Consider the following 27,261-nt stretch of genomic DNA (forward strand, 5'->3'; position numbering starts at 1 on the left):
AAGGGAAAATATCCCAGGGGTTGGGGTCCGTTCCAGGGGGGATCCCTGCGGGGAACGGAGATATCCACCAGGGGTGGTGGGGGCCTGAAGGGAAGGGGAAATATCCCAGGGGCATTCCAAGGGAGAGTATCCTGGGGGGTGGGGCCAATTTTTGGGGGGCCCCTGAGAGGAAGGGGGTGTCAGGGGGTGCCCCAGGGGATGGGGCCTGTTCCAGGGTGGGGGACCCCTGAGGGGAAGGGGTGTCTGGGGGTGGGGTCTGTTTCCAGGGGGGTCCCTGAGGGGAGAGGGTGTCAGAGGGTCTGTGGGGGGTCCCTGAGGGGAAGGGGGTGTCAGGGGGTACCCCAGGGGGTGGGATCTGTTCCTGGGGGACCCCTGAGGGGAAGGGGTGTCAGGGGTGCCCCAGGGGATGGTGTTGTTCCCAGGGGGTCCCTGAGGGGAGGGGGGGTCTGTGGGGGGGTCCTGGAGGGGAAGGGGTGTCGGGGGGGTCTGTGGGGGGTCCCTGAGGGGAAGGGGTGCCCTAAGGGGTAGGGAGGTCCCTGAGGAGAGGGGGTATTGGGGGAGTCTGTTCCTGGGGGGGTCCCTGAGGAGAAGGGGGTCGGGGGGGTGCCCTGGGGGTGGGGTCTGATCCTGGGGGGTCCCTGAGGGGAGGAGGGACCCCGGGGGGTGGGGTCTGTTCCCGGGGGGGTCTCTGAGGGGAAGGGGTGTCGGGAGGGTCTGTGGGGGGTCCCTGAGGGGAGGGGGGCCCCAGGGGGCGGGGTCTGTTCCCGGGGGGGGTCTCTGAGGGGAAGGGGTGTCGGGGGGGTCTGTGGGGGGTCCCTGAGGAGAGGGGGGCCCCAGGGGAGCAGGGTCTGTTCCCGGGGGGGTCCCTGTTGGGAGGAGGGACCCCGGGGGGCGGGGTCTGTTCCCGAGGGGGGTCCCTGAGGGGAGGAGGGACCCCGGGGGGCGGGGTCTGTTCCCGAGGGGGGTCCCTGAGGGGAGGAGGGACCCCGGGGGGCGGGGTCTGTTCCCGGGGCGGGTCCCTGAGGGGAGGGGGGACCCCGGGGGGCGGGGTCTGTTCCCGGGGCGGGTCCCTGAGGGGAGGGGGGACCCCGGGGGGCGGGGTCTGTTCCCGGGGCGGGTCCCTGAGCGGAGGAGGGACCCCGGGGGGCGGGGTCTGTTCCCGGGGGGGTCCCTGAGGGGAGGAGGGACCCCGGGGGGCGGGGTCTGTTCCCAGGGCGGGTCCCTGAGGGGAGGGGGGACCCCGGGGGGCGGGGTCTGTTCCCGGGGGGGTCCCTGAGGGGAGGGGGGACCCCTGGGGGGCGGGGTCTGTTCCCGGGGCGGGTCCCTGAGGGGAGGGGGGACCCCCGGGGGGCGGGGTCTGTTCCCGGGGGGGTCCCTGAGGGGAGGGGGGACCCTGGGGGGCGGGGTCTGTTCCCGGGGCGGGTCCCTGAGGGGAGGGAGGCGGGGCGGGGTCTGTTCCCGGGGCGGGTCCCTGAGGGGAGGAGGGACCCCGGGGGGCGGGGTCTGTTCCCGGGGCGGGTCCCTGAGGGGAGGGGGGACCCCGGGGGGCGGGGTCTGTTCCCGGGGCGGGTCCCTGAGGGGAGGGGGGACCCCGGGGGGCGGGGTCTGTTCCCGGGGCGGGTCCCTGAGCGGAGGAGGGACCCCGGGGGGCGGGGTCTGTTCCCGGGAGGGTCCCTGAGGGGAGGGGGGACCCCGGGGGGCGGGGTCTGTTCCCGGGGCGGGTCCCTGAGGGGAGGGGGGACCCCGGGGGGCGGGGTCTGTTCCCGGGGGGGTCCCTGAGGGGAGGAGGGCCCCCGGGGGGCGGGGTCTGTTCCCGGGGGGGTCCCTGAGGGGAGGGGGGACCCCGGGGGGCGGGGTCTGTTCCCGGGGCGGGTCCCTGAGGGGAGGGGGGACCCCGGGGGGCGGGGTCTGTTCCCGGGGCGGGTCCCTGAGGGGAGGGGGGACCCCCCGGGGGGCGGGGTCTGTTCCGGGGGCGGGTCCCTGAGGGGAGGGAGGCGGGGCGGGGTCCCTGCGGGGCAGATCACCTGGTGCACGCGGGGTCACGTGCTTTGCCGCGGCGCCCGCCCCTCGCCCCGTCGCGCTGTGACGCCATCGGCCCGCGCCAGGCTCCGCGGCGCTGAGGAGAGCGGGGTCTCCGGCGGGGGGAGGGGAAGGCGGAGCAGGCGGCGCCCCGCAGCCACTCGGCTCCCGCGTCCCCGGACGGCAGCGGCGCAGCGGTGAGAGGCCGGGCGGGGGCGAGATGCGGGCGGGGATGGCGCGCGCGGGCGGGTGGGGGGGAGAGAAGCGGGAAGCGCCTCGAGGCTGCGCGTGCGCAGTGAGGCTGCACGGGGGGGGCGCATGCGCGGTGTGGCCGGCGAGGGGCCATATCTAGGGAGGGGGCTCGTGTCGTCCCCTCACCCCCCGGGCTTTGCAGCACGCGCCGGGGGGGGGGCCTCGTCCGGTCCCCCCCGCCCCACCCCCAACCGCCCAGCGCCGCCGAAACCCGCTTCCAAGGAGGGGCGCGAAGCCAGCGGCCGGACCCGGCGGTTCCCTTCCCGCCGGGCCTCCCGTCCTGCCCTTCGGGGGCCTCTGCCTGCCCCGCCCCGGGGTCCCGTTGCTGCGGAGAGATGGGTGGGGTGGGGCGGGGCGGGGGAGTGGGTGGCCAAGTGCTCCCTGCTGAACGCTCCCAGGGAATCGTCTGGTGCCGCTAAATCTCCTCCCTCTGCTGGGGTGGGCAGCTTAAAATGGAGCTTGGCGCGTCCCAGTCAGCGGCTGTCACCGAACCGGCCAGGCAGACCGCAGTGTTCAGCGGCCACGCTTCTCTCCTGACTTGCAGGGGGAGAAGAGGCCTGTCCGCCGCCAGAATGAGGGTCGGGCGGTCCCCTTGCACACAGCCTAAGAGGGTGCTCTTCGGAGAGACTTAGAGGGAGGAAGTGACACTTGTTGTCTCAAAGGTCCCCAGCATCTTGAAAGGACGAATGGAAGACTAGGGATTATTTTCCGTTGGGGTGTACAAGTGAGCTTAGCAGGCAAGGGCATTAGTGGATCTTTTGCTTGGTTGGGATAGAAAGGAAGGCCTGGAGTTTAAAGCCCTGGGGGAGAGTTTGATTTCTGAGATGGGAGCAGAGGATGTCCATCTTCCTGAATGTACAGATCTGTTTTGATTTGTTCGGAGTTATTTTTGGTTTCTTGAATGTAACAGACCTATAACTTATGAATGCTAACAGGGTATGGGGAACCCAAACAGAGTTTTGGGGCAGAAGTATTGAACACCTATAGCTCTCACTGACTTTGACTGCTGATGTTGGATGCTCAGCATCTCTGGTTGTCATGGAGATCCAGGGCCTGATTTTCAGTGTTACAAAGGTCAGGTAAACTTATATACCCAATTTTACAAAGTTTTGTTTCATAATAGCCATACAAGATGCTCCAAGGAGTGCATTCCTCGGTGAGCGGTAACCACCTGGAAACGTGCTGTCTAGCCTGTCTTATTCTTAGGGTATTTATCCAAGTAACGGAAACTCATAGGCGCCAACATGGTTATTTTGATCTGAAAAGAATGGGAGATACTGTCACTTTCTACTTGATGTGGAAGCTTTCAGGAAGCAAGCACAGTGTTTGGCTGGGAAACCAGGACCTCTCTCTTCATCCGATGAAGTGAGCTGTAGCTCACGAAAGCTCATGCTCAAATAAATTGGTTAGTCTCTAAGGTGCCACAAGTACCCCTTTTCTTTTTGCGAATACAGACTAACACGGCTGTTACTCTGAAACATTTCCTCAAGTGGACCTTTTGGAGACACAGATTAGCTAAATGTTACCTGTTGCAATGGAATATGGTCCTTTTAAAGTTCAGATTGTGTTTTTTTGTTTTAAACTACAAAATGAACAGATGGTGGCAGTATAGGACTGATTATATGGCATGTGCTTTTTAAAAGGGCTAAAATGTTTTTCCTATCTAGATAGTGTTGTGGCCTCCATCACTGTCATGTTTGTGAGGCACTCAGGAACTGAAGAATTCTCCTCACAACACCTTTGTGAGCCAGCAAAGCATTATTATCCTCAGTAATGATGGCTGGTCTGAAAAACAGATGAGTTCTTTGGTGAGTTCGTTCGCTTCAGTAGCAAATGTGCATGAAGACCGTTTCTAATTAGAGGAACACATCTGTTCGTAGTGAAATAATCAGATATTGACTCCTTTTGAGGATGAATATAGGTATATGTTGATTGAGGCCTAGATCAGCAGTTATTTCCAAGGCTAGTAAATGTTGGTGACCACAAATAGAAGTTGTGTGTAGTAATATACACTGCACATAATTTGTTACTCATGTAACTTGATCATTCTTGAAATTACTGGATACGTAGAACAAAACACAATGGGCTTCCTAAAATACATAGCTGAGAGCTGGTGCTCGGCATGTCAGAGAACAGGGAAACTGCTGCACTGACCCAGGACTGGTGGTGGGACTGGGGGAAGACCAGCTGTGTCTTGAGAGTTTGTCCATCTCTAACTTCCGTATTATCAAAAACAACAAGGAGACCTTGTGGCACCTTAGAGACTAACAAATGTATTTGGGCATAAGCTTTTGTGGGCTAGAACCCACTTCATCCGATGCATGGAGTGGAAAATACAGGAACAAGTATAAATACAGGAAAGGATGGAGGTTGCCTTACCAAGTGTGAGGTCAGTCTAAGGAGATAAATCAATTAACAGCAGGATACCAGGGGAGGAAAAATAACTTTTGAAGTGGTAATGAGTGGCCCAATACAGACAGTAATTTGTGGTAGCTAAGACATCTGTAATGTCGCTTGCCTCCCAAGCTCCACTTCTTCTGTGAAAAAAATTGAGCTGTGGGATCGAAGTGAGAGTAAAAGCAAGCTGGGGAAACAAAAGTGAATCTGAACCACAGCGAAAGGAGGCAGAGCTGGACACAGAAGGGGATTTATTCCTGCTCTTTGTAAAGGGCATGTTAAGTTGGTTTGGGAATGGGACAGTGAAATCTGCTGGCACTTCTGCATCGTCCCTTTCTCTTTTAGTCAGAGACTTAGCCAGCAGCTGTGAGGTTTGTTTCTCCCAGTGAGATGACTTTTTGGTCTTGACTTAAACAGGGATTTTCCCCAAAGCGTATCTAGCTGGAAGGGCCTGTGTGTCTGTCGTTAACGGAGCGGTGGTGACCATGGGGAGGGTAGCTGGAGGAGATCTGGGGCGGGGGCGGGGGTCTTCCAAGTCACATGGGTCTTACTGATGGGTGCTTCTGGCTAGACTGTTCTCCCGGCAGGACTCTCCCCGTTGGCGAGGGGGGGAAACCCAGCGGCCCGGGCTGCAGGAACAGGAGCCTCGCAGGCTGGGGCAGGCTCCGAACCGAAGGCCCCGCTGCGCCGAGCAGGAGCGAGGCAGGCGCTGGGCTCCGCACGTGGCTCCGCTCAGTCGGGGGGGGGGTCGCGTGCATTGCGCGTCATCACTCCTGGCCGGGTCTCCCTCCGCACAACAGAGGCGGCGGCGGCGGCCGAGGGGGGTAAGGAGGCCGCTGGGAGGGGCGGGGAGCCCTGGCCGCATTGTAATCCGAGGCTCTGCGGGGGGGGGCCTGGGGCAGCACCGGGGCGGGGGAGCCCCCTCCCCCCGTGCTCGCTCTTGCCTCCCCCTCCCCCCGCCTGGCACCCCTCCCCCCGCCTTGTACCCTCCCCATGCTCACTCTTGCCTCCCCCTTCCTCCGCCTGACACCCCTCCCCCCGTGCTCGCTCTTCCACCCCCTCCCCCCAGCCTGGCACCCCTCCCCCCATGCTCACTCTTGCCTCCCCCTCCCCCCCGCCTGGCACCCCTCCCCCCGCCTTGTACCCTCCCCATGCTCACTCTTGCCTCCCCCTTCCTCCGCCTGGCACCCCTCCCCCCATGCTCACTCTTGCCTCCCCCTCCCCCCCGCCTGGCACCCCTCCCCCCGCCTTGTACCCTCCCCATGCTCACTCTTGCCTCCCCTTCCCCCCACCTGGCACCCCTCCCCCCCCCATGCTCACTCTTGCCTCCCCTTCCCCCCGCCTGGCACCCCTCCCCCCGCCTTGTACCCTCCCCATGCTCACTCTTGCCTCCCCCTCCCCCCCGCCTGGCACCCCTCCCCCCGTGCTCACTCTTGCCTCCCCTTCCCCCCGCCTGGCACCCCTCCCCCCGGTGCTCGTTCTTGCCTCCCCCTCCCCCCTGCCTGGCACCCCTCCCCCCGGTGCTCGCTCTTGCCTCCCCCTCCCCCCCGCCTGGCACCCCTCCCCCCGGTGCTCGCTCTTGCCTCCCCCTCCCCCCCGCCTGGCACCCCTCCCCCCGTGCTCGCTCTTGCCTCCCCCTCCCCCCCGCCTGGCACCCCTCCCCCCGTGCTTGCTCTTGCCTCCGCCTCCCCCCCGCCTGGCACCCCTCCCCCCGTGCTCGCTCTTGCTTCCCCCTCCCCCCGTGCTCGCTCTTGCCTCCCCCTCCCCTGTACCCCTCCCCTGTACCCCTCCCCGTGCTTGCTCTTGCCTCCCCCTCCCTGGCACCCCTCCCCCCGCCTTGTACCCTCCCCATGCTCACTCTTGCCTCCCCCTCCCCCCTGCCTGGCACCCCTCCCCCCATGCTCACTCTTGCCTCCCCCTCCCGGCACCCCTCCCCCCATGCTCGCTCTTGCCTCTCCCTCCCCTGTACCCCTCCCCGTGCTTGCTCTTGCCTCCGCCTCCCCCCGCCTGGCACCCCTCCCCCCGTGCTCGCTCTTGCTTCCCCCTCCCCCCTGCCTGGCACCCCTCCCCCCGTGCTCGCTCTTGCCTCCCCCTCCCCTGTACCCTTCCCCGTGCTCGCTCTTGCTTCCCCCTTCCCCCCGCCTGGCACCCCTCCCCCCGTGCTCGCTCTTGCTTCCCCCTTCCCCCCGCCTGGCACCCCTCCCCCCGTGCTCGCTCTTGCTTCCCCCTTCCCCCCGCCTGGCACCCCTCCCCCCGTGCTCGCTCTTGCCTCCCCCTCCCCTGTACCCCTCCCCGTGCTTGCTCTTGCCTCCCCCTCCCCCTGCCTGGCACCCCTCCCCCCGTGCTCGCTCTTGCTTCCCCCTCCCCCCGTGCTCGCTCTTGCCTCCCCCTCCCCTGTACCCCTCCCCTGTACCCCTCCCCGTGCTTGCTCTTGCCTCCCCCTCCCTGGCACCCCTCCCCCCGCCTTGTACCCTCCCCATGCTCACTCTTGCCTCCCCCTCCCCCCTGCCTGGCACCCCTCCCCCCATGCTCACTCTTGCCTCCCCCTCCCGGCACCCCTCCCCCCATGCTCGCTCTTGCCTCTCCCTCCCCTGTACCCCTCCCCGTGCTTGCTCTTGCCTCCGCCTCCCCCCGCCTGGCACCCCTCCCCCCGTGCTCGCTCTTGCTTCCCCCTCCCCCCTGCCTGGCACCCCTCCCCCCGTGCTCGCTCTTGCCTCCCCCTCCCCTGTACCCTTCCCCGTGCTCGCTCTTGCTTCCCCCTTCCCCCCGCCTGGCACCCCTCCCCCCGTGCTCGCTCTTGCTTCCCCCTTCCCCCCGCCTGGCACCCCTCCCCCCGTGCTCGCTCTTGCTTCCCCCTTCCCCCCGCCTGGCACCCCTCCCCCCGTGCTCGCTCTTGCCTCCCCCTCCCCTGTACCCCTCCCCGTGCTTGCTCTTGCCTCCCCCTCCCCCTGCCTGGCACCCCTCCCCCCGCCTTGTACCCTCCCCATGCTCACTCTTGCTTCCCCCTCCCCCCGCCTGGCACCCCTCCCCCCGTGCTCGCTCTTGCCTCCCCCTCCCCCCCGCCTGGCACCCCTCCCCCCGTGCTCGCTCTTGCCTCCCCCTCCCCCCGCCTTGTACCCTCCCCATGCTCACTCTTGCTTCCCCCTCCCCCCGCCTGGCACCCCTCCCCCCGTGCTCGCTCTTGCCTCCCCCTCCCCCCCGCCTGGCACCCCTCCCCCCGTGCTCGCTCTTGCCTCCCCTTCCCCCCGCCTTGTACCCTCCCCGTGCTCGCTCTTGCCTCCCCCTCCCCCCGCCTGGCACCCCTCCCCCCGTGCTCGCTCTTGCCTCCCCGTGCTCGCTCTTGCCTCCCCATGCTCGCTCTTGCCTCCGCCTCCCCCCGCCTGGCACCCCTCCCCCCGTGCTCGCTCTTGCTTCCCCCTCCCCCCCGCCTGGCACCCCTCCCCCCGTGCTCGCTCTTGCTTCCCCCTCCCCCCGCCTGGCACCCCTGCCCCCGCCTTGTACCCTCCCCATGCTCACTCTTGCCTCCCCCTTCCCCCACCTGGCATCCCTCCCCGTGCTCGCTCTTGCTTCCCCCTCCCCCCCGCCTGGCACCCCTCCCCCCGTGCTCGCTCTTGCCTCCCCCTCCCACCGCCTGGCACCCCTCCCCTTGCTCATTCCCCCCAGTGCATTGCACCCTTCCTCTTGCTCAGTTGCCCCTCCCCTTACTCATTCTCCCCCCTCCTTGGTGTATGGCACCCCTCCCCCGCTCATTTCCCTCCCTGCACCCCACAGGTAGCCCAGATATACTTACCTATGATGGAAGGAGGGAGCCCAGATATACTTACCTATGATGGAAGGAGCATGTTCCTGGGTTTTCACACACGCAGTGTCCCGCAGTGGGGCGCACAGATCAGTTTAAGTGGGGCAGATACATTTAATGTCACCGGGGTGTGCCTAAAGGAGCAGGTCAAGTAATTAAGAATGGTGGTGTGGGATCAAGGCTGGGAAAGGGATTTGATTTGAAGAAATTCATGCTCTTTCCTTATGAAATGCCCGTATGAGGAACTGCCATGTGACCACATTCATTCACTAGCACATCCTCCCTCAGCACCAAACACATCAGCTCAGAGGCAGGATGATGCAGGAGAGATGAACAGTTGCCCCGGGTTGCTGAGGGAATAGAATGATGTGCACTTGAGCAGGTGGCAGGTTAGCGATTGGCTGGGCCAGCTGTCAGAAGGAAGTGGAGTGGAGATAGATGGAGAGCCCTAGACATCATCATTCCACTGTGAAAGAGAGCCCTTTCCTAATCCAGAGAGGGAGATGTAGCTGCTTTCCACCCCAAGAGTAATTTATAAATATCTGTTGCAAGGCTTCATGTTTTCACTTGGTTCCTTAACACAACAAGGAAAAATTCAATGCAATTAAAAAGCAGCATACCTTACAATTGGTAAAAGAACGTCTTTTTTACATCAATATTAAATTGCAGAACTTGTTGGGACAATATTTATTCAGATAGTTTAGCAGGATTAAAACAAGATTAGATGTTTATATGAATATCAAACACTTAGCTAGTGTAACGTTAAGATAAAGTTACCAGGGCCATTGATCTTGCTTCAGAGCATAAACTGTGGTCAGGATGAAATTTCAACCCTTGTTTAACTGATAAGGTTTACTGAGAGCAAGGTTAGGCTGATGTCACACGGGATACAAAATGGATGGACCACTGATCTGGGGTGACAGTCCCCTTGTGCCTGCCATCTCTCAATAATTTAAGAGAAAAATTCATTTGCCAATCTGTTTGCTCACTAGAAGGGGAAAGAATGAATAAATTGTAGAGGGAAAATAAAACTCACTCTTCTGCACCCCCACAGTTGCCAATAGGGTTGTGGTTCCCAAACTTTTTACCTCATGTCCCCCCTTACTCTAGTGCATGCTCCCCCCTCCCTCCCCCTGGTTCTGGGAGAGGCACGTGGACCGGGTAAGGGGGCCAAGGCTGGGGCCACCGTTGGGGGCTGGGGCAGGACAGGGCCGGGGCCAGCAGCCACATCTGGAAGCAGAGACCTGGAAGCAGGGCTGGCAGCTAGTGCCCTGAGTGCAGGCCCGCAGCCGGTGCCCTGGGTGAGGGGCTGGTGGCCGGGGCTGGGCCAGGAGCGGAGCTGGGTGTCGCTTCCATCACGCTCCCTCCAAACATTCCTCTGCATCCCCCCAGGGGATCTCTGCAATAGAGGCTGCCGACAGTAGTGTCTAGGGGCCTCAGTTGAGATCAGAGCCGACACTGTGCATTCAGACAGTAAGAGACAGTCACTGCCCCAAACATCTTACGGTCCAAATAGACAAGACAAAGGGTGTGGGGGAGGGGAAAAAGGAGGCACAGACAGGGGAAGTGACTTGCCCAGGGTCACACAGGAGGTCAGTGGTTCTCTGGATTCACGTCCCAGTGCTCTGTCCACTTGATCCACTGCCTCCTCAAAGGAAAGGCTGGCAGAATCCCAGGCTCTTGAAATTGCTGGCAATCCAGGGTATGCATCAGGGACAAGAAGTAGCTTTATTGTGACTTCACCAGACGTGCTGCAGTGCTGTATGGGTAGATGTGCCCTTAAAAACTACAAATGTAATTAATGGTCTTGGCACTCATTACCTTCAAAGCATCGTACAGACAATACATAATGAATCCTCACAACACTCCTGTCAGCTAGGGGAGTCATGTAACCTTTTTATACAGCCAGGGAATCAAGCTCTTAGCCCTTCTCTACACTACAAATTACCTTGGTATAATTTACGTTGCTCAGGGTTGTGGATAATCAACACCCCTGAGCACCATAAGTTACACTGACCTAAGCACCGGTGTAGACTGTGCTGTGTCAGCGGGAGAGCTTCTCCCGCTAACGTAGCTACTGCCTCTCACGGAAGGAGGTATTAAGCTGACGGGAAAGCTGGCTCCCATCAGTTTAGAGCGTCTTCACCAGAAGTGCTGCAGCAGCGCAGTTGTAAATAATGTAGTGTAGACATAGCTTGAGAAGCGATTTCCTCAAGGCCAGAGCTTTCCTCAGAGCGCGGTTCAGCCCCTAGCATCCCTGCCAGACTCTAGTCAGCTTCACACCACAGTTCAGGAACACAGGTGCGAGTGTCCTGGGAACGGAGAGAGGAATGTTCTCAGTAATCTGATTTATGGCTTTAAATTCCTGCAAAACAAAATCTTCCACCAAAGAGCCCTTTTCAAGTCTCCCCCACTCCTGCCACTTGGAAGTGGAGTGGAGAAATGCACACCCTTTCTTTCACCAGGTTCTAACAAAAGGGAAACTAGAACCAGCTGTCTTGAGGACCAGGAATGTGCCCAGGAATGAGAGACAGTTCCTGACTGCAGAGTACAGAGGGTAGCCGTGTTAGTCTGTATCCACAAAAGCAACGAAAGCTTATGACCAAATAAATCTGTTAGTCTTTAAGATGCCACCAGGCTCCTCATTGTTTTTGCGTAGTACAGTTTGATTAAAAGTTTGTAAGCCACTGTTTTAAACCAGAGCCAGCTGCAGCAGGAGATGGGTAGAAGGGGATGTATGTGTGGGCTCTGCATGAAAGCCCTGCTCTCTCCTGTTGGGATTATGGAACAGATGTGCCCTGGGCGCTAAGGGCTGCCCAACCCTCAGTGAAACAGGACACCAGGCAAAACAGAGAAGTGAGAGTTAGCTGGAAGAAAATGAAACCGAAACTTAGCTTGGAGCCATTTTAAGTTGACCGAGTGGCTGATTAGTTGTTAGCTCCATGCTGGGCAGAGGGGAAGGGGTGATTAGCCTGTTTCTGTTGTTTGTAAAAAGTGCAGAGGTACTGAGCTTTTCTGTATCTAGCAGCCATTTGTGAGCTCTGCCTGCGACTGTTTGGCTGGCACAGGGAAGAGCTGCTCCCGTCAGTGTTTCAGTTGCCTTTCAACTTCTCCTAGCAGTGTGTGTCTGTGGTTAGAGAGACAAGGTGGGGCAGGCAATATCTTCTGTTGGACCAACTTCTGTTGGGGAGAGAGACAAGCTTTTGAAATACACAGATCTCTTTTTCAGGTCTGGGAACGGCAGTAAGAGTGTCACAGCTAGGTACAAGATCAGACAGATAGTTTAGCATAAGTAATTAGCTCATATTCTAAGGGACCATTCAAGGTGAAGTGGAGATAGTTTACAGTTTGGGAACAGTTCTTTACCTTCTGATCAGTTAAATGAATTGTACTTGTCAGCTTGGGCAACAACAAGGTAAGAGCAACTTCTAAACCCTTCCTTCCTCTTCCAGGCATGTTGTGTGTTCTAAGGATTTCTTTTTAAACTTGGCCAGTGGAACAGATGTGTGTCTCCTAGTAACTAATAGAACTGTGATGGCCGTGTGCAGGAAAAGGGATGCTCATTACCCTTGGGTAACAAGAAGGAGATGTTTCAGAGTAGCAGCCGTGTTAGTCTGTATTCGCAAAAAGAAAAGGAGTACTTGTGGCACCTTAGAGACTAACAAATATATTTGAGCATAAGCATCCGATGAAGTGAGCTGTAGCTCACGAAAGCTTATGCTCAAATAAATTTGTTAGTCTCTAAGGTGCCACAAGTCCTCCTTTCCTTTTTAAGAAGGAGATGTAGCGCTCCTACCTGCTGCACTCAAAATCCGGAGCACATCACTTGGTATCAGTATGGGGTGAACCAGGAAAAAATGCAAGCGGGGGCTGTTTGTGACACTGTTTAGTGCAAGTGAAATTTCAAATGGCCTTAGAACGTTGACCATGTCTATACTAGCACTTATGTCGACAGTGTTGCTGGCATAAACAGTCGTGTGGACAGCGCTGTCATCCCACCGCTCGTTGAGCTGGTTTTATTATGTCAATGAGCGCGCTCTCTCTCTGGATCGGTACAGCTGTGCCGCAGTAAGCCTGCACGTGTAGACATGGCCTTTGATTCTGCACAATAAGGCTGATGCTAAGTGGCATGGCTGGTGTCTGGGGTACTCTTGAGCTGAGTCATTGTGCAAGCACTTACTAATTAGCTCACTTGCAGTGTCCTGTGTTTTTCTCCCTATTTTTAAGGCGATGTAATTATCTATCCACTTACATCCCCCACTTGGTCGCTTTCTGTGTGGGGGTGTAAGTAATCAGTTCTGTTCCTGCACAGGTTCCCTTATAAAGATCTGGGGTGTAAATGTTCTGTTGGGGATATGGTTTCTGTCACTTTATGTTCACATTCGGCTGCTGTCACGCTTGGGTAGGATTAGAGCATCCCATCAATAGTAGTGGCTAGCTTTTTCTTTAATTTTAAAAAATCGAGTGTATCATTCCAGGTTCCAGCCTGACCACTCAGACCAAAATTCATTTGTAATCAAATGATGTTGCCACGTTTGTGACTGGTGTGAGCTGGATTTGAACTGCAGTCCTAAAAGGCTCTGCATCCTATTACCAACCCTCTACGCTATCTGGTTCCCATGTATCTTATCTCTTTAAAGCATCGTGAAATGAGAGAATGAGTTGTATAGGTCACACTCTATCAAGGGAGGAAGGAATGTTCTTGTGGACTGAGCCACAAGTTAGGAGTTTGTGTTCTATTTCCATCTCTGCAGACTCACTGTGTGATGCTTGGCAAGCCACTTGACCTCTCTGGGACTTGTTTTCCCATATGTGAAATGGGAGAATCGTGCTTGGAAAGCGCACTGAGATCCTTAGATGTAGGGCACAATGGATGGGCAAAATATGATCATGATTGAGCCAGCCTGAAATATCCAACAACCAGTGAGGGTGCTGAGTCTTAAGAATGAAGTTGTTTCTCATTGTTAGGCTCATTCAGAATTCCTTTCAGGTCAGTTTTGTGTTTGGGGCAGGGGCTTGGACAAACACTTTGTCAGTTTCATTTACCTGGCATGCATGAGTAGCATAGCAACAGGGTTTGTAGACAAGCTTAGAAAGAAGATGGTTATATATTGTCTTGGAGTGGAGAGGCTGGTCATACTGTACTTCTGGGCTCCTCTGGGAGTGTAATTGAGTTTTGAACCCTTGTTCTTTCCTTTTGGCAGGCCGCTGTGCAGCAATTGTGCAAGTGGAAAGTGAACCACAGCTGCCTCTCTTCTGGTGTGCAAGAGCCCAGATTCACACTTGCATTCCAGCAGCACGCTATGAACACAGGTTTTGGTCGAAGCAAAGGCTCTTATCAAACACCCCCAAAACATAACTACTGCAGTCCTAATCCAGCCTTTTTTAATAACTCTCTCGTCCCACAGGGAAGTAATCTCGACAGACTCAGAAACCAGCAGATACAGTTCCTATTGGGGCGAATCACTGAAGCTCCCCTGTACCCATTTTGCGAACAAAGGCCACAAGTAGAACAACACATCAGGGGTCCGCGAGCTGCTGTACCAATTCCTAGAGGGAGTGGGCACAACAGCTGGGGCACAGCTGGGAGATTTAGACCCCCGTATATCAGTCAGCAAACGCAAAGTTTACCGTCTTATCCCCCAACTCAGTACAACTACAGAAAATCAGAAAGGGAATTTGACCACTTCAACCTGAGTTTCCAGAGACTGACTGTTGCTGGGCAAGACAGGGAGCAAGAAATTTTGACAATTTTAGGGCAGCTTAGGCGGGGGGAGTCCTGTACAGTTCACGAACTCGCCCATAAACTTAAAACCCGAAAGAAAGAAGTCAATCATTATCTGTACAAACTTCTCCAGGAAGGTAAATTGCATAAAGGAGGAGAGACGCCCCCGTTGTGGCGGATCGCACACAGATCTGGCTCTGTAGGGGCCGTGCACAAAGGAAGTGCCACCGCCGACGGGAATCATTGCAAAGACGCAGCTTCTGAGAGTCAAGAAAAGGAAAGCTCCACGGTTAGCTCAGAAGACAATACCGAATCTCCCATCATGGCTGAAGTCAAGGAGAAAATCTGTAACTATTTGTTCAATGTCACAGACTCCACAGCATACAACCTTGCAAAAAACATTGGTTTTTCAAAGGCCAAGGATGTTAACGCCACTCTCAGTGCCCTGGAAAAACTGGGAGAGGTCCACAAGGAGAACACAACCCCCCCAAAATGGTCCCTCACTGACAAGAAACGGGAGCGGATGCAGATCAAGGTAAAAGCCAATGAAGTAACGGAAATGGCACCTCCCGCCCCAGAGCCAGAGTTTCCAGCTGCCTGCGTAGAACCAGATCTGCAGGAGAGTGTGTTGCCTTTCACAGAGGTAAAGATGGAAGAAGAAGAAAATGTAAAGAATGGACAGCAAGCCTCTGAGCAAACAGAACAGACTGACACTCCTGACCCAGGCCTGCGAGCCCGGAAGCCCAGATACCGCTTCATGAACTATGACAACTCTGAAAATGGCAAGTGGGCCACAGATGACATTCCAGATGACTTGAATGCCATCAATAAGCAGGCGGATGAGTGGAGATGCATCATGGAATCCCCCTCATCTCCCAGCTACGCTGCCCAGTTTGATACTGCTTTCCAGTGTACGCCCTTAGAAAAGCTGATTGCCTGTCAGGAGAAGAACCCAGTCAGCGGCCTCATCGAATATAGCCAGTACACTTACCAGCGCTGTGAATTTGCCCTTTTGGAGCAGAGCGGACCCTCACATGAACCAAGGTAAGAAAGAGAACATGGGTTTCCTTTGCTATTATTTTCTGATTAAAGAGAGGTACATAATCTAAATTATGATTTAATTGGTATCACAGAGACTTGTTGGGATAAGTCTCATGGGTGGAATATTGGTATAGAGGGGCATAGCTTGATCAGAGAGTACAGGCAGGGAGAAAAGGGAGGAGGGGGTTACATTGTATATAAAGGATATAGACACTTGTTCTGAGGTCCAGAAGGAGGTGGGAGGCAGACCAGTTGAGAGTCTCTGGGTAAAGATAAAAGGGTTAAAAAATATGGATGATGTCTTAGTCGGGTCTGCTATAGACCACCCAGTCAGGAGCAGAGGTAGATGAGGTATTTCTACAGCAAATAACAGAAATATCCAAAACATAGGACCTAGTAGTAATGGGGAACTTTAACGAAGCAGACTTCTGTTGGGAATGTAATATGGCAAAACACAACATTTCCAATAAGTTCTTGGAGACAATTTTTTGTTCCAGAAAGTGAGGAAGTAACCAGGGGGACACCCATTTTAGACTGGATTCTGACCAACAGGGAGGAATTGGTAGTGAATCTGAAAGTGAAAGGTGATGTGGGTAACAGTGATTATGAAATGACAGATTTCATGAGTCTAGGGAGAGCAGCAGAACAAGGCTACTGGACTTTCAAAAAGCCGACTTTAAGCGACACTGAGGACTGGTAGATAGGATCCCGTGGGAAGAAAATCTAAGGGAAAAAGGTGTTCAGGAGAGCTGGCAGTTCCTCAAGGAGACCATATTAAAGGCACCACTGCAAACTATTCCAATGCAAAGGAAAGATAAGAAAAACATTAAGAGGTCAACATGGCTCCATCAGGAGCTCTTTAATGACCTGGAAATCAAAAGGGAATCCTACAAAAAGTGGAAACATGGTCACATTGCTGAGGAGTACAAAAGAACAGCACAATATCAGAAAATTTGTGTAGGGACAAAATCAGAAAGGCAAAGGCACAAAATGAGTGCCACCTGGCAAGAAACATAGAAGGCAATAAGAAGAGGTTCTTTAAATACATTAGGAGCAAGAGAAAGATGAAGGAAAGCGTAGGTCCTCTACTTGGGAAAGGTTTCAGAGTGGCAGCCATGTTAGTCTGTATCAGCAAAAACAAGGAGTCTTTGTGGCACCTTAGAGACTAACAAATTTATTTGGGCATAACATTTTGTGGGCTAAAACCCACTTCATCAGATGCATGGAGTGGGGGGAAAAAAAACGTAGGCAGGTATATATACACAGTACCTGAAAGGATGGGAGTTGCCTTACCAAGTGGGGAGTCAGTGCTAATGAGACAATTCAGTTAAAGTGGAAGTGGGCTAATCTCAACAGTAGAATACCAAGGGAGGAAAAATCACTTTTGAAGTGGTAATGAGGCCAATGTAAACAGGGTGACCCATTTCAAACAATTGTCAAGAAGGTGTTACTCACCTGTTACTACTGTTACTCAAAAAGAAAAGGAGGACTTGTGGCACCTTAGAGACTAACCAATTTATTTGAGCATAAGCTTTCGTGAGCTACAGCTCACCTCATCGGATACATACTGTGAAAAGTGTAGATCTTTTTATATAAAAAAAACTACACTTATATAAAAAGATCTTCTACACTTTCCACAGTATGCATCCGATGAAGTGAGGTGTAGCTCACGAAAGCTTATGCTCAAATAAATTGGTTAGTCTCTAAGGTGCCACAAGTCCTCCTTTTCTTTTTGCGAATACAGACTAACATGGCTGTTACTCTGAAACCTACTGTTACTCGCACCTTCTTGTCAATTGTTTGAAATGGGCCACCCTATTTACATTGGCCTCATTACCACTTCAGAAGTGATTTTTCCTCCCTTCATCGGATGAAGTGAGCTGTAGCTCATGAAAGCTTATGCTCAAATAAATTTGTTAGTCTCTAAGGTGCCACAAGTACTCCTTTTCTTTTTGCGGATACAGACTAACACGGCTGTTACTCTGAAACTTTTCCTCCCTTGGTATTCTATTGTTGAGATTAGCCCACTTCCACTTTGATTTAATTGTCTCGTTAGCACTGACCCCCCACTTGGTAAGGCAACTCCCATCCTTTCATGTGCTGTGTATATATACCTGCCTACTGTTTTTTTTCCCACTCCATGCATCTGATGACATGGGTTTTAGCCCGCGAAAGCTTATGCCCAAATACATGTGTTAGTCTCTAAGGTGCCACAAGGCCGCCTCGTTGTTTTCGCTTGGGAAAGGAGAGCTAATAACTGGTGACATCAAGAAAGCTGAGGTGCTTTGTGCCTATTTTGCTTCAGTCTTCACTAAAAAAGTTAATTGTGACCAGATGCTCAACACAAATACCCTTAACAACTGGGGGGAAGGAATGCAAGTCAAAATAGGGAAAGAACGGGTTAAAGAGTATTTAGATAAGTTAGATGTATTCACGTCATCAGGGCCGATCAGACTCATCCTACGGTAGTTCAGGAACTAGCTGAAGCAATTATTTTTGAGAACTCCTGGAGGATGGAAGAGGTTCCAGAAGACTAGAGACGGGCAAATGTAATACCTTGCTGCAAACAGGGGAAGGAATAGGATGTGGAGAATAATAAGACCAGTCAGCCTAACATCAGTACCTGAAAAGATACTAGAGCAAATTATAAAACAATCAGTTAGTGAGCACCTGGAGGATAATGGGGTTGTAAGGAATAGTCGGCATGGATTTGTCAAGAACAAATCATGCCAGGCCAACTTAACTTCCTTCTTTGACAGGGTTACTGGCCCAGTGGATGGGGGGAAGCAGTAGACGTGATATACCTTGATTTTTTGTCAGGCTTTTGACACAGTCCCTGATGACAGTCTCATAAGCAAACGAGGAAAATGTGGTCTAGATGACAGTACTATAAGGTGGGTGCACAGCTGGTTAAAAGACCAAACTCAAGGAATCATTATCAGTGGTTTGCTGTCACATTGGGAGGACACATCTAGGGGGTTTCTGCACTGGTCAGTCCTGGGTCTAATACTAGTCAATATTTTAATTAATGACTTGGATAATCGAGTGGAGAGCATGCTTATAAAATTCGCAGTTGACTCCAAGCTGGGAGGAGTTGCAAGCACTTTGGAGGACAGGATTAGAATTCAAAATGACCTTGACAAATTGGAGAATTGGTCTGAATTCAACAAGATGAAATTCAAGTAAGACAAGTGCCAAGTACTTCACTTAGGAAGGACATCATCAAACACACAACTCCGAAATGGGGAATAACTGTGTGAGTGGTTATACTGCTAGAAAGGATCAGGGGGTTATAGTGGATCACAAACTGAATATGAATCATCAATGGAATGCAGCTGCAAAAAGGTTAATATGGTTCTGGGGTGTATTAACAGGCGTGTTGTATGTAAGACACAGGAGTTGATTGTCCCGCTCTACTTGGCACTGGTGAGGCTCTAGGTGGAGTCCTGTGTCCAGTTTTGGGCACCACAATTTAAGAAAGATGGGGACAAATTGGAGAGAGTCCAGAGGAGAGCAACAACAATTATCAAAGGTTTAGAGAACCTGACCTATGCGGAAAGGTTAAAAACCCTGGGAATGTTCAGTCTTGTGGGGACTGATATAATGAGGCTGGTGATCAATTGTTCTCCATGTCCACTGAAGGTAAGACCAGAAGCAATGGGTTTCATCTTCAAGGGAGACTTAGGTTAGATATTAGGAAAAACTTTCTAACTCTAAGGAGAGTTAAGCTCTGGAATAGGCTTCAAGGGAGGCCATGGAGTCCCCGTCATTGGAAACTTTTAAAAATAAGTTGGACCAACCCCTGTCAGGGATGGTCTAGGTTTACTTGGCCCTGCCACAGAGCAGGGGGCTGGACTTGATGACTTGTCGAGGTCCCTGTCAGCACCGCATTCCTGTGATTCTGTTTGGCCTCCATGAACTTCCAATCTAATTGCCTCATCCTAGATTTGCAGGGCCAGGGTGTCAGTATTTGCAATGCTTCCTCCTGGGACAACGAGTCTAATCACCTCCAAGGCTCATGCGCCTCACCCAAAGGACTCAAGGCCTCTTAACTAGGAAATAGAAAAGACCATTTGCCAACATGACCAGCTCTTTCCCTCCGAAACCCCACAGCCACCAGTGAGCAGGACAGAAAAGGAACACACAGTGCTGTCCTTTCTGGTATTTTACTCTGCTGAATTGCTCAGCTGGAATGGAAACCAAAAGCAGCTGAGCATCTAAACAGCCCAATTCTCTCACTTACGCAGTTGCAACTCCCACTGACTCTAGAGTTGCCTCTAGAAGGACTGGAATAAGAGTAAAATGAGGGGAAGTCAGTAAAGGCAGGGGAAATAGAGGAAGATAACTTCTAGAGAGAGCGTTCCCCCTGAAAACGGATGAACAGAAGCTTATGTCTCTGTCCAGGAGTGGGAAATCCTCTGCAGCAACTTACTGGGGGAGGGGGAGAAATGTACTCTAGGTTTCCTATGGTTTCGTGCCATTGAGTCTGTTTTCTTATCCCAACACCATTTGCACTGCTGGGATTTAACCTCCTGGAACCTATTATTAGCAGCTCTGCAGCGAGTCGCTAGCTGCAAGTGTCTCATTGGTGTGGCAGTTCGGAGCGTAGCACGTAACTTGCAGTCATAGAATGCGATTTTTTTCTGGGCTTTATGGTTAGTCTGTTGAGGATACTTTCTGATATTGTGGCCATTCCTGGGCACTGGAAAGGCACCATTTATGCCACACTGGAATATGTCAATAGGCTTACTAGACAGGAAAATCGGCCTATTTCCCAAAGACAAAATCCAAGCTTTCTCTTTAGGGAAAGGTCTGAATGGATTTAGCCCCAACGACCTGTCCCTAGATGCAGTTCAACCTGCTTTTTCCTAAGAGGAGACCGCCTCTGCAAAAGGCTGGGTGCCAGAAAGGAATCTAGCTGGTGTAAGCTGCCATTGGGGTCTGCCCCTGAGAGAGAGGCAGGCACATCTGTCAAAGACAAAAGATTTAAACGAGGAAGTGCCTGGCAAAGATGCTGTGCAGAGAGTTGGCTGGCAGCTCTTAAATGCCCTCTAGGCAGGCAGGGCAGATCCTGCTTGAGGGACAAACTGACCCAAAGTGACTAGGCACAGACGTGACGATTCAGGCTGCCACTAGACCGGTTCTCAACCTTTCTTTCCCCCGTGCAGGAGACTGTCTTGGATTTGCACTCTGTGCGGTGAGAGCAGCCAATGAGTTAATGACTCATGCAGCCTCTGGTGTCTCTGGACCAAGGAGACTCACTCTGCAGCATTAGGGCTAAACTCCCTGGGGTCTCTGCCACTACATCTGCGGTGGAAGGCGGTGTAAACTTCTAAATGAAGCCTCTGAAGGCTTGCACCAAAGTCAGATTGCATCTTTGGTGCGTCTGGCCCTTCTGCAGCTGTGGCTTGTTTGCTTCTACACCGTGGGGACCAGCAGCTCCTTCCCACTAGAGTTCCAAGAGCTGGGCTAGAGGTGTAGTGCAGGAGGGGCAGGTTGGTATCCAGAGTGACCGGTCACATGTTTGTCCTTCTCTCTTCCTCTACAAAGATTTAAGTTCCAGGCTGTTATAAATGGGCGCCGGTTCCCACCAGCGGAAGCAGGTAGCAAAAAACTGGCCAAGCAGGAGGCAGCTGCCAACGCCATGAAAATCCTGATGCGCGAAGCTGAGAACGAAGGGGAGGATGGCATGGAAGGGGAGGAGTCATTTGTCCCAGACAGCTCCGAAGCAGAGTTGGTGAGTCCCGTGCTGCTTGTTCTGGGCAACATTCAGGCTGAAATCGGTGCCTTGATGCCTGTGTTCTCAGCCCTGCTCTCCCGAAAGAGCTGTCCTCTGCTGCTGCTGAGTTTTTCCATTCACAGACGCAGTGCAAAGCAGGCAGGGTTTGGGATGGGCTGGCCCAGCACTAGCTGGCAGGGGAGGGTGAAGTAAACAAGCTAGAGATCCCAAAAGGAAATGTGATTCCAAATTGTGTGTGGGGAAACTATTCAAGCCTGTATAAGGGCTCCACCGCCTTTCTCTTTCGGGAATTAGCCCTCTCAGGTGCTAATTGGGTATTGCCCAGAATGGCCTGAACGTTCCACGAAGAGCCCCACGCTTCTCTTGCTTGTAGCAAAAGTGGCTTCTTATGAGTATAAAAAGGGGTGCAGCAGCAGAACCACCTATGCGAAGCTGACGTGCTCTTGATGCAGTCTGGTGCTCGTTCTCTTGGCCGGGTTGGCTTTACCCTGTAGTTAGCATCGCTGAGTTGACAGAAAGTTGCAGCCCCTGGTCTAGTGCCTGACAGCAGCAACCTGTCAGAGGTTGAGATCTGTGCTCTGGTCTCCTCTCCGCTTCTTGCCGTAGCCTGCACGCCCAGAACCAGAGCCTCCATCTGCCGCGGCACAGCTACACTTGTCCTCTGGGAAGAACCCCATCAGCATATTAATGGAATATGGACAGAAGTCAGGGAGCACGTGCGAATTCCAGCTGCTGTCCCAGGAGGGACCACCCCATGACCCCAAGTATGGCACATCATGTTAATTGGGGGGGAGGGGTATTCTTCAATCAGAGGAACCAGCCAGGTTGCCCCATCTGTCCAGGTTCCCATACACTTCATTGTGTTATCTGAGTGCTCATCTTGCTCCAGGACAACTGGACCTAGCTCCCTCGAGGTCCTGTGCACCCCAGAAAGAGGTCAAGGAATGCCTTCCTCCTGGGAGGCTGAGTGCCTCCAACCCAAGGACAGGCTCAGAGCTCAGGGGCCAGTTCTGAATACCGTGCGTGGCAGAGCCATGCCCGTGTTTTGGAGCATCCAGTCATCCTGATGCTCTTAAACTGCTGATAACTTGGAAATGTTCCTCGTGCATCTTTAGCCCGACTTGAACTGGGAGTTGGTGCAAAGAACAGACTGAAGCCTCTGGGTTTAACATTCTTCTCATGGTGTAACATCCTGTCAGGTTCAAATACTGCGTGAAGGTGGGTGAGCAGACTTTCCCCGTGGTGATAGCCAACAGCAAGAAGGGAGCAAAGCAGATGGCAGCTGAGGTTGCTGTGAAGATCCTCCGCGGGGAGGCTGGGGGGCAGTTCTTCCCAGAACAGGTAGAGAGACCCTTGCACCTTTACTCCTTCTTCCAGTAGGATTTTACCCCGGATGGGTCAGCCGGCAGTAGCCAAGGCTGGCTGTGTGCAGTTACCCTGCCGTAGTACGTACTCCTAAATATTTATCTGGCTCCTCTTGTCTAACTCTTCTTTAGCCTTCCGTAGAGGTCCCAAGCGAGCCGTCCCTGGATCCGCCTGTTGCTCAGCCCCTGAATCCAGATGAGTCAAAAGCAGCAACAGCCAAGGGCATTGGGGAGCTGATCAAATACCTCAATGCCAATCCCGTCAGTGGCCTGCTGGAATATGCCCGTTCCAATGGGTTTGCAGCAGAGTTCAAAATGATCGATCAGACGGGACCTCCTCACGATCCGAAGTAAGTTGCTGTGAATGTCCATGACAAAACTGGCACTGTCTGTGCTGTCCTGAAGTAGGCACAGACTCCTGCCTAGCATAGCAAATTCCTGGGGAAGCTGCAAGCTGGTAACAGAGCTAGCTACTGTCAGAGCTTCATTCTGCCTCCTTACAGTTGGCAGGTACAAATAAAAACCACTTGGTTTTTAAACATTGCTCTCCCAGTGACATGCTGCTGCTACCTCTGTAGGTTTGTCTACCAAGCCAAGGTTGGAGGTCGTTGGTTCCCAGCTGTGACTGCACACAACAAAAAGCAAGGCAAGCAGGAAGCGGCCGACGCAGCGCTCAGAGTCCTGATTGGGGAAACGGAGAAGGCTGAGCGCACCGAAGGACTGAGCATCACAGAGGTAATTTCTCTCTCCTCAGAGCTAGGGTGTCATTTGTCATCCTGCTGTTCAGTCTGGTGGGAGCGCTGTGCTGATCAGTGACTTGTAACGGTAGAGCCAAGCTGGGTCTGTTATCCTTGTGGCTGGCTTTCTCATCCTTTCCTGGCCTGTGCTAGAGCTGCTCCTGGTAGGACACGCACATACTCTGAGCCTGCCTCCTGCCAGCATCTGGTACTGGACTGAGCTAACCCCAAACTCTGATCCATGAGCAGCTGAAGCATGGTCCCGTGGGTAAGAGTAAGCACACAGTGTGATTCCGCTTTCCAAGTTCAATCATTCTTACACCGCCTTGTGGCACCTTCAGATATTGCACAGCAGCTCCGAAACAGCACATCAGTTGTGAACAAAGCTCTAATTCTGGCAGAATTGCTGTCCCAGTTCTGTGCCGTTCTGAGTCCTGCTTTGAGCTCTGCAGTCTCCTAAGATGTGTGTTCCCTGCTGCAGAGCTGATCCTGGCAGATGAGATCTTGCCTAGTAAAAGGGGATCCAGAGCAGTGCCAGAGAAGGCAGCCAGGTGCGCACCATAAACTCTCCCCACAAGCACCCAGAGAAAGAATTCCTTAGGTGCTTGTGACAGACAAAGTCCTACGAGCTAAGCCCTGGGGAGCTGGGGCAGAATTGTTCCTTGCTGTTCAGTTTTAAACGTTCTCAGTGATGGGGTTTCCATTCCTTCCCTGGGGAGACTGTTCCTCACCCCAGTCCATCTTGCTGTCAGGAAGCAAGACTATCCACTGATGTTGGGCTCAGAGCTGAGCGTGAGATTTGGAGCATGTGTACAGCAGAGTTCTCTAAGGAGGTGTCCCCTCCACGCCGTGGTACTCTTTGCATTTGTAGCCCAAAATTGCATTGGCCTTTTGTGCTGTTCCAGCCCATGGCAAACTCACCTCTATATACTCGCCTGCTCTTAAACTCACCTCTATATACTCGCCTGCTCTTAAACTCACCTCTATATACTCGCCTGCTCTTTCCCTTGGCATTTGTGTGCTCTGGATTCTACCCTCCCACTGAACAGCTGTGTTTCCTATCGGCTTCCTTCTTGATCCTTTGTTTACGTAAAGGAATGACCCGCCTGTGAATCTCTTAGCAATGCTGGTGTTGTGTCCCCCTTCCAGCTCCCTGTGAGCGGCAGTACCCTGCATGATCAGATAGCTATGTTAAGCCACCAGCGCTTCAACGCCCTCACTGCTCGCATCCAGCACAGCCTGCTCGGACGGAAGATCCTGGCTGCAATCATCATGAGGCGAGGAGAAGAGGGCCTGGGAGTTGTGGTCAGCATTGGCACAGGTATGAGCCACTACTTCCAGCATGCATTGAACTCAGACTCCCTAGCTAGATACATTTCTTACTAGAAGTAGGCACTGGCCAATCCTGTGGGCTCCTTCAGGGAGAGTGTGATACAGTCCCCACTCAACATCCCACGGGGTTAAAGAACGTTCCCAGGGTTCACACGTTGTCACCAGTAATCTAGTTACAAAAGGAGAAAACAAAGCGAACGTGCCTTCAGTTATATCGCTCATAATCTTTGCTTGGACTGCTACACGCTAGCCTGTGCATCAGAGCCTGGATTTTCGCTGCTGGTGTCAAACAGCACAAGGTCCTACGGCTTACCTCAGCTTTAGATTCAAATATCCCCCTCTCCTTAGGTGGTTGGCACTGCTTTGCTTCTCAGAGGATGGGCAAATGAGGCCTCCAGGTTTGAAGGGACCCTGGCATCAAGCTGGGTAGATCTAGATTTGTGCTGCTCATAAAAAGAGGCAAGCGATTTCTGTGTGGAGTGGAATTCTGTCCTGTTCATTTCTAACTGACTTGGCCAGGATAATGATCCCCGGTAACTGGGGCCATGCTGCTCAGGAGCCCAGAGCAGTAAGATTTGGTGAGATAAAACACTGCCTTTTCAGAGGAGCCCATGCGTTGGCATTGTGAGACTCTTCCCTCCCTCGCCCTCTAGGTAATCGCTGCGTGAAGGGGGAGGAGCTGAGCCTGAAGGGAGAGACTGTGAATGACTGCCATGCAGAAATCATTTCCCGACGAGGCTTCGTGAGGTGAGGGATGGGGGAATCTTTGTTCTCTGTTTGGAGGGAGTCTTGGGAGAAAGGCATGAAAGGGAACACCTAGCTGCCCGTATTGTCCTGGGACCTCTGCCTAGCTGGCAAACCCCTCTCCAGGAGCACAACCAGTGTCAGTGTCTGCAGAGAGTGCTGTGGTGCATAGGAGCTGTGGTTTCCAACACTCGCTGTTTATCTATCTGGCTGTGAAGCACAGCGACGCTGTGTCTTACAAGGAAGGGTCATGCATGACTGTTGCCCACATTACTGCCATGTTGGCAATTTGTCAGGACCCCCAGGTGGTACTTACCATCCCTAGGAGGGTTCAGATTGCAGCCACACTCGTGCAGTACAAAGGAGAGCAATGCAGAAGCTGCACGCCCCATGGTACCATGCACCCTCTCAATCCAAGCACAGCGCTGCTCCGCCCAAGATGGATAGAGCCTTGCGCAGATACAAATTTATATATTTATATCCGGTACAGCCATGCCAGAGGAGCTGCCGGCGTGGGGCGCTGACTCCTGGCAACAGTGGTCCCACATTCTGCTCCTTTTGCCACTGAGGTTCCCAGGAGAGCCCTGCAGTTCCGCGGATACAGATTTATATCCACAGATCCGCTCAGGGCTCTATAGATGGAGCACTGTCTTCTGAGTCAGAGTGTCTCTTCAGATCCAACCCCCACACTTAGGCTCTTCCAGTTCTAATTGCTCCATCCAACCTTATCGGTGCGATCTTGCCATAGGGGGTAACAAACCCAGCCCAGGCTGCTGGGCAAGGCTTTCCAGGCTAAGTCCCACAACCCCGATTGCTCTCTCCTCCCTCATGCATTTAGCATTGCACCTTTTAAACAGCGAGAGAGAGAATCTGGGCTAATTCCGGTCCCTATCCGTACCCCATCCAGCCATTCAGAACAATGCCAGCCCCTCACTGATAGCCTGCACCTCTGTCTGTGCTTGTCACTACACTTGGTGTGTTCCTCCACCCCGGGGACGAGGGGAGCAGGTCCCCAGCAGATCAGTGAGTTAGCGCAACCGTGGGCTTGTGATCTGCGGCCTTGTCCTTCCCATTAATCCCTGGGGCTGTGGTGGGCCGGCTGTTCTGCCTGCTCTGGTACGGCACGCGCCATTCAAGGTGGGAGCGGGGGACGTGGTTCAAGCTGAACTTTGCCTTTTACCGTACAAAGTTGGGAGGTCTCGACGCAGACTGTGCTGGAGCTGCAGTTTTCATTAGTGCTTGGCAGAGTGTAAGAAACCTCAAGGTTTCCCCTGCGCTTGGACAAAAGTAGCAATAAAAGAACCGGGGATTGCAGCCCATTCCTGTGGCTGTGCTAATGACACAGCCAGCGCTCAGCCCTCGCTGGGACGGTGTCGGCTTCAGTGAGCTTCGCGCTGATGAAAGCTGCTAGGTTGGCAGCTTGGCGTTGCCTTCCCCGCAGGATGAGTACACGCAAGCCGCAACCGGGTAAGCGCCCCACATTCTCCTACAAGTATCCCTCTCCACTGACCTGGGGGGATTTTGATCTGTTACCTCTTCGGCCCTTGGCTTCTGGGCGGGGGCTGCCAATGCAGGTATCCACTCCCAGGCTCCAGAGTACTCTCCGCAGAGTCACCTTGTGACGAAGTGGGACTGTTCTTAATGTTTCCTCTGAATAGTGTGGGGGTGCCTCAGTTTCCCCTAGGCAGTTCTTAAGTATCTAGGGGGTGGAGTAAGGGTGTATGATCATTGCAGAGCCCTAGAGGGCAGGTGTGTGCAGGAGTCTGGACACAGAGAATGGCCAACACCCTGTTTCCTGGCAACTGATGGCCTGGGCCCTTCCCCCCCTGCAAGGTGAGAGCTGAAGGGTTGGAGAACAAAGGAATCAGGTGACCACCTGGCCCGGGAAAGGAACAAAGCCCAGAGGAGGAGGGGCTGGAGGGGGTTTTTCAGTTTGGGGCTGGCTGGGACATGGAGTGAAGTGCAGACGTGGTTGTCTGGCTCACTGCCTCCCAAAATGGGCCCAGCTGAGGGGTCCCGTTCTCTGCACCTGCAAGCTCTGTTTTAGACCATGTTCCTGTCGTCTAATAAACCTTCTGTTTTACTGGCTGGCTGAGAGTCACGTCTGATTG

At 53.9% G+C, this 27,261-nt stretch overlaps 1 protein-coding gene across 3 annotated transcripts in view; it reads left to right on the forward strand.

Moving 5' to 3' along the window:
- The first annotated feature begins 2,060 nt into the window (after positions 1–2,060).
- The window catches only part of ADAR (adenosine deaminase RNA specific), a 31,474-nt gene continuing 6,273 nt past the window's right edge, over positions 2,061–27,261 (forward strand). The window contains exons 1-9 of one of the 3 annotated variants that reach the window (XM_084614032.1): positions 2,061–2,216; positions 13,672–15,236; positions 20,784–20,970; positions 21,580–21,737; positions 22,173–22,314; positions 22,470–22,687; positions 22,916–23,072; positions 24,224–24,395; positions 25,060–25,153. In XM_084614032.1, coding sequence (XP_084470158.1) covers positions 13,771–15,236; positions 20,784–20,970; positions 21,580–21,737; positions 22,173–22,314; positions 22,470–22,687; positions 22,916–23,072; positions 24,224–24,395; positions 25,060–25,153 — 2,594 coding nt within the window. In that variant the 5' untranslated portion in view covers positions 2,061–2,216; positions 13,672–13,770. Of the gene's footprint in view, positions 2,217–5,468; positions 5,493–11,294; positions 11,883–13,671; positions 15,237–20,783; positions 20,971–21,579; positions 21,738–22,172; positions 22,315–22,469; positions 22,688–22,915; positions 23,073–24,223; positions 24,396–25,059; positions 25,154–27,261 lie in introns of those variants that run through there. The other 2 variants (XM_084614034.1, XM_084614033.1) reach the window with 2 other exon arrangements.

The sequence above is a fragment of the Lepidochelys olivacea genome (assembly GCF_965140295.1).
Source record: "Lepidochelys olivacea isolate rLepOli2 genome assembly, chromosome: 24".
Lineage (NCBI taxonomy): Eukaryota > Metazoa > Chordata > Testudines > Cheloniidae > Lepidochelys > Lepidochelys olivacea.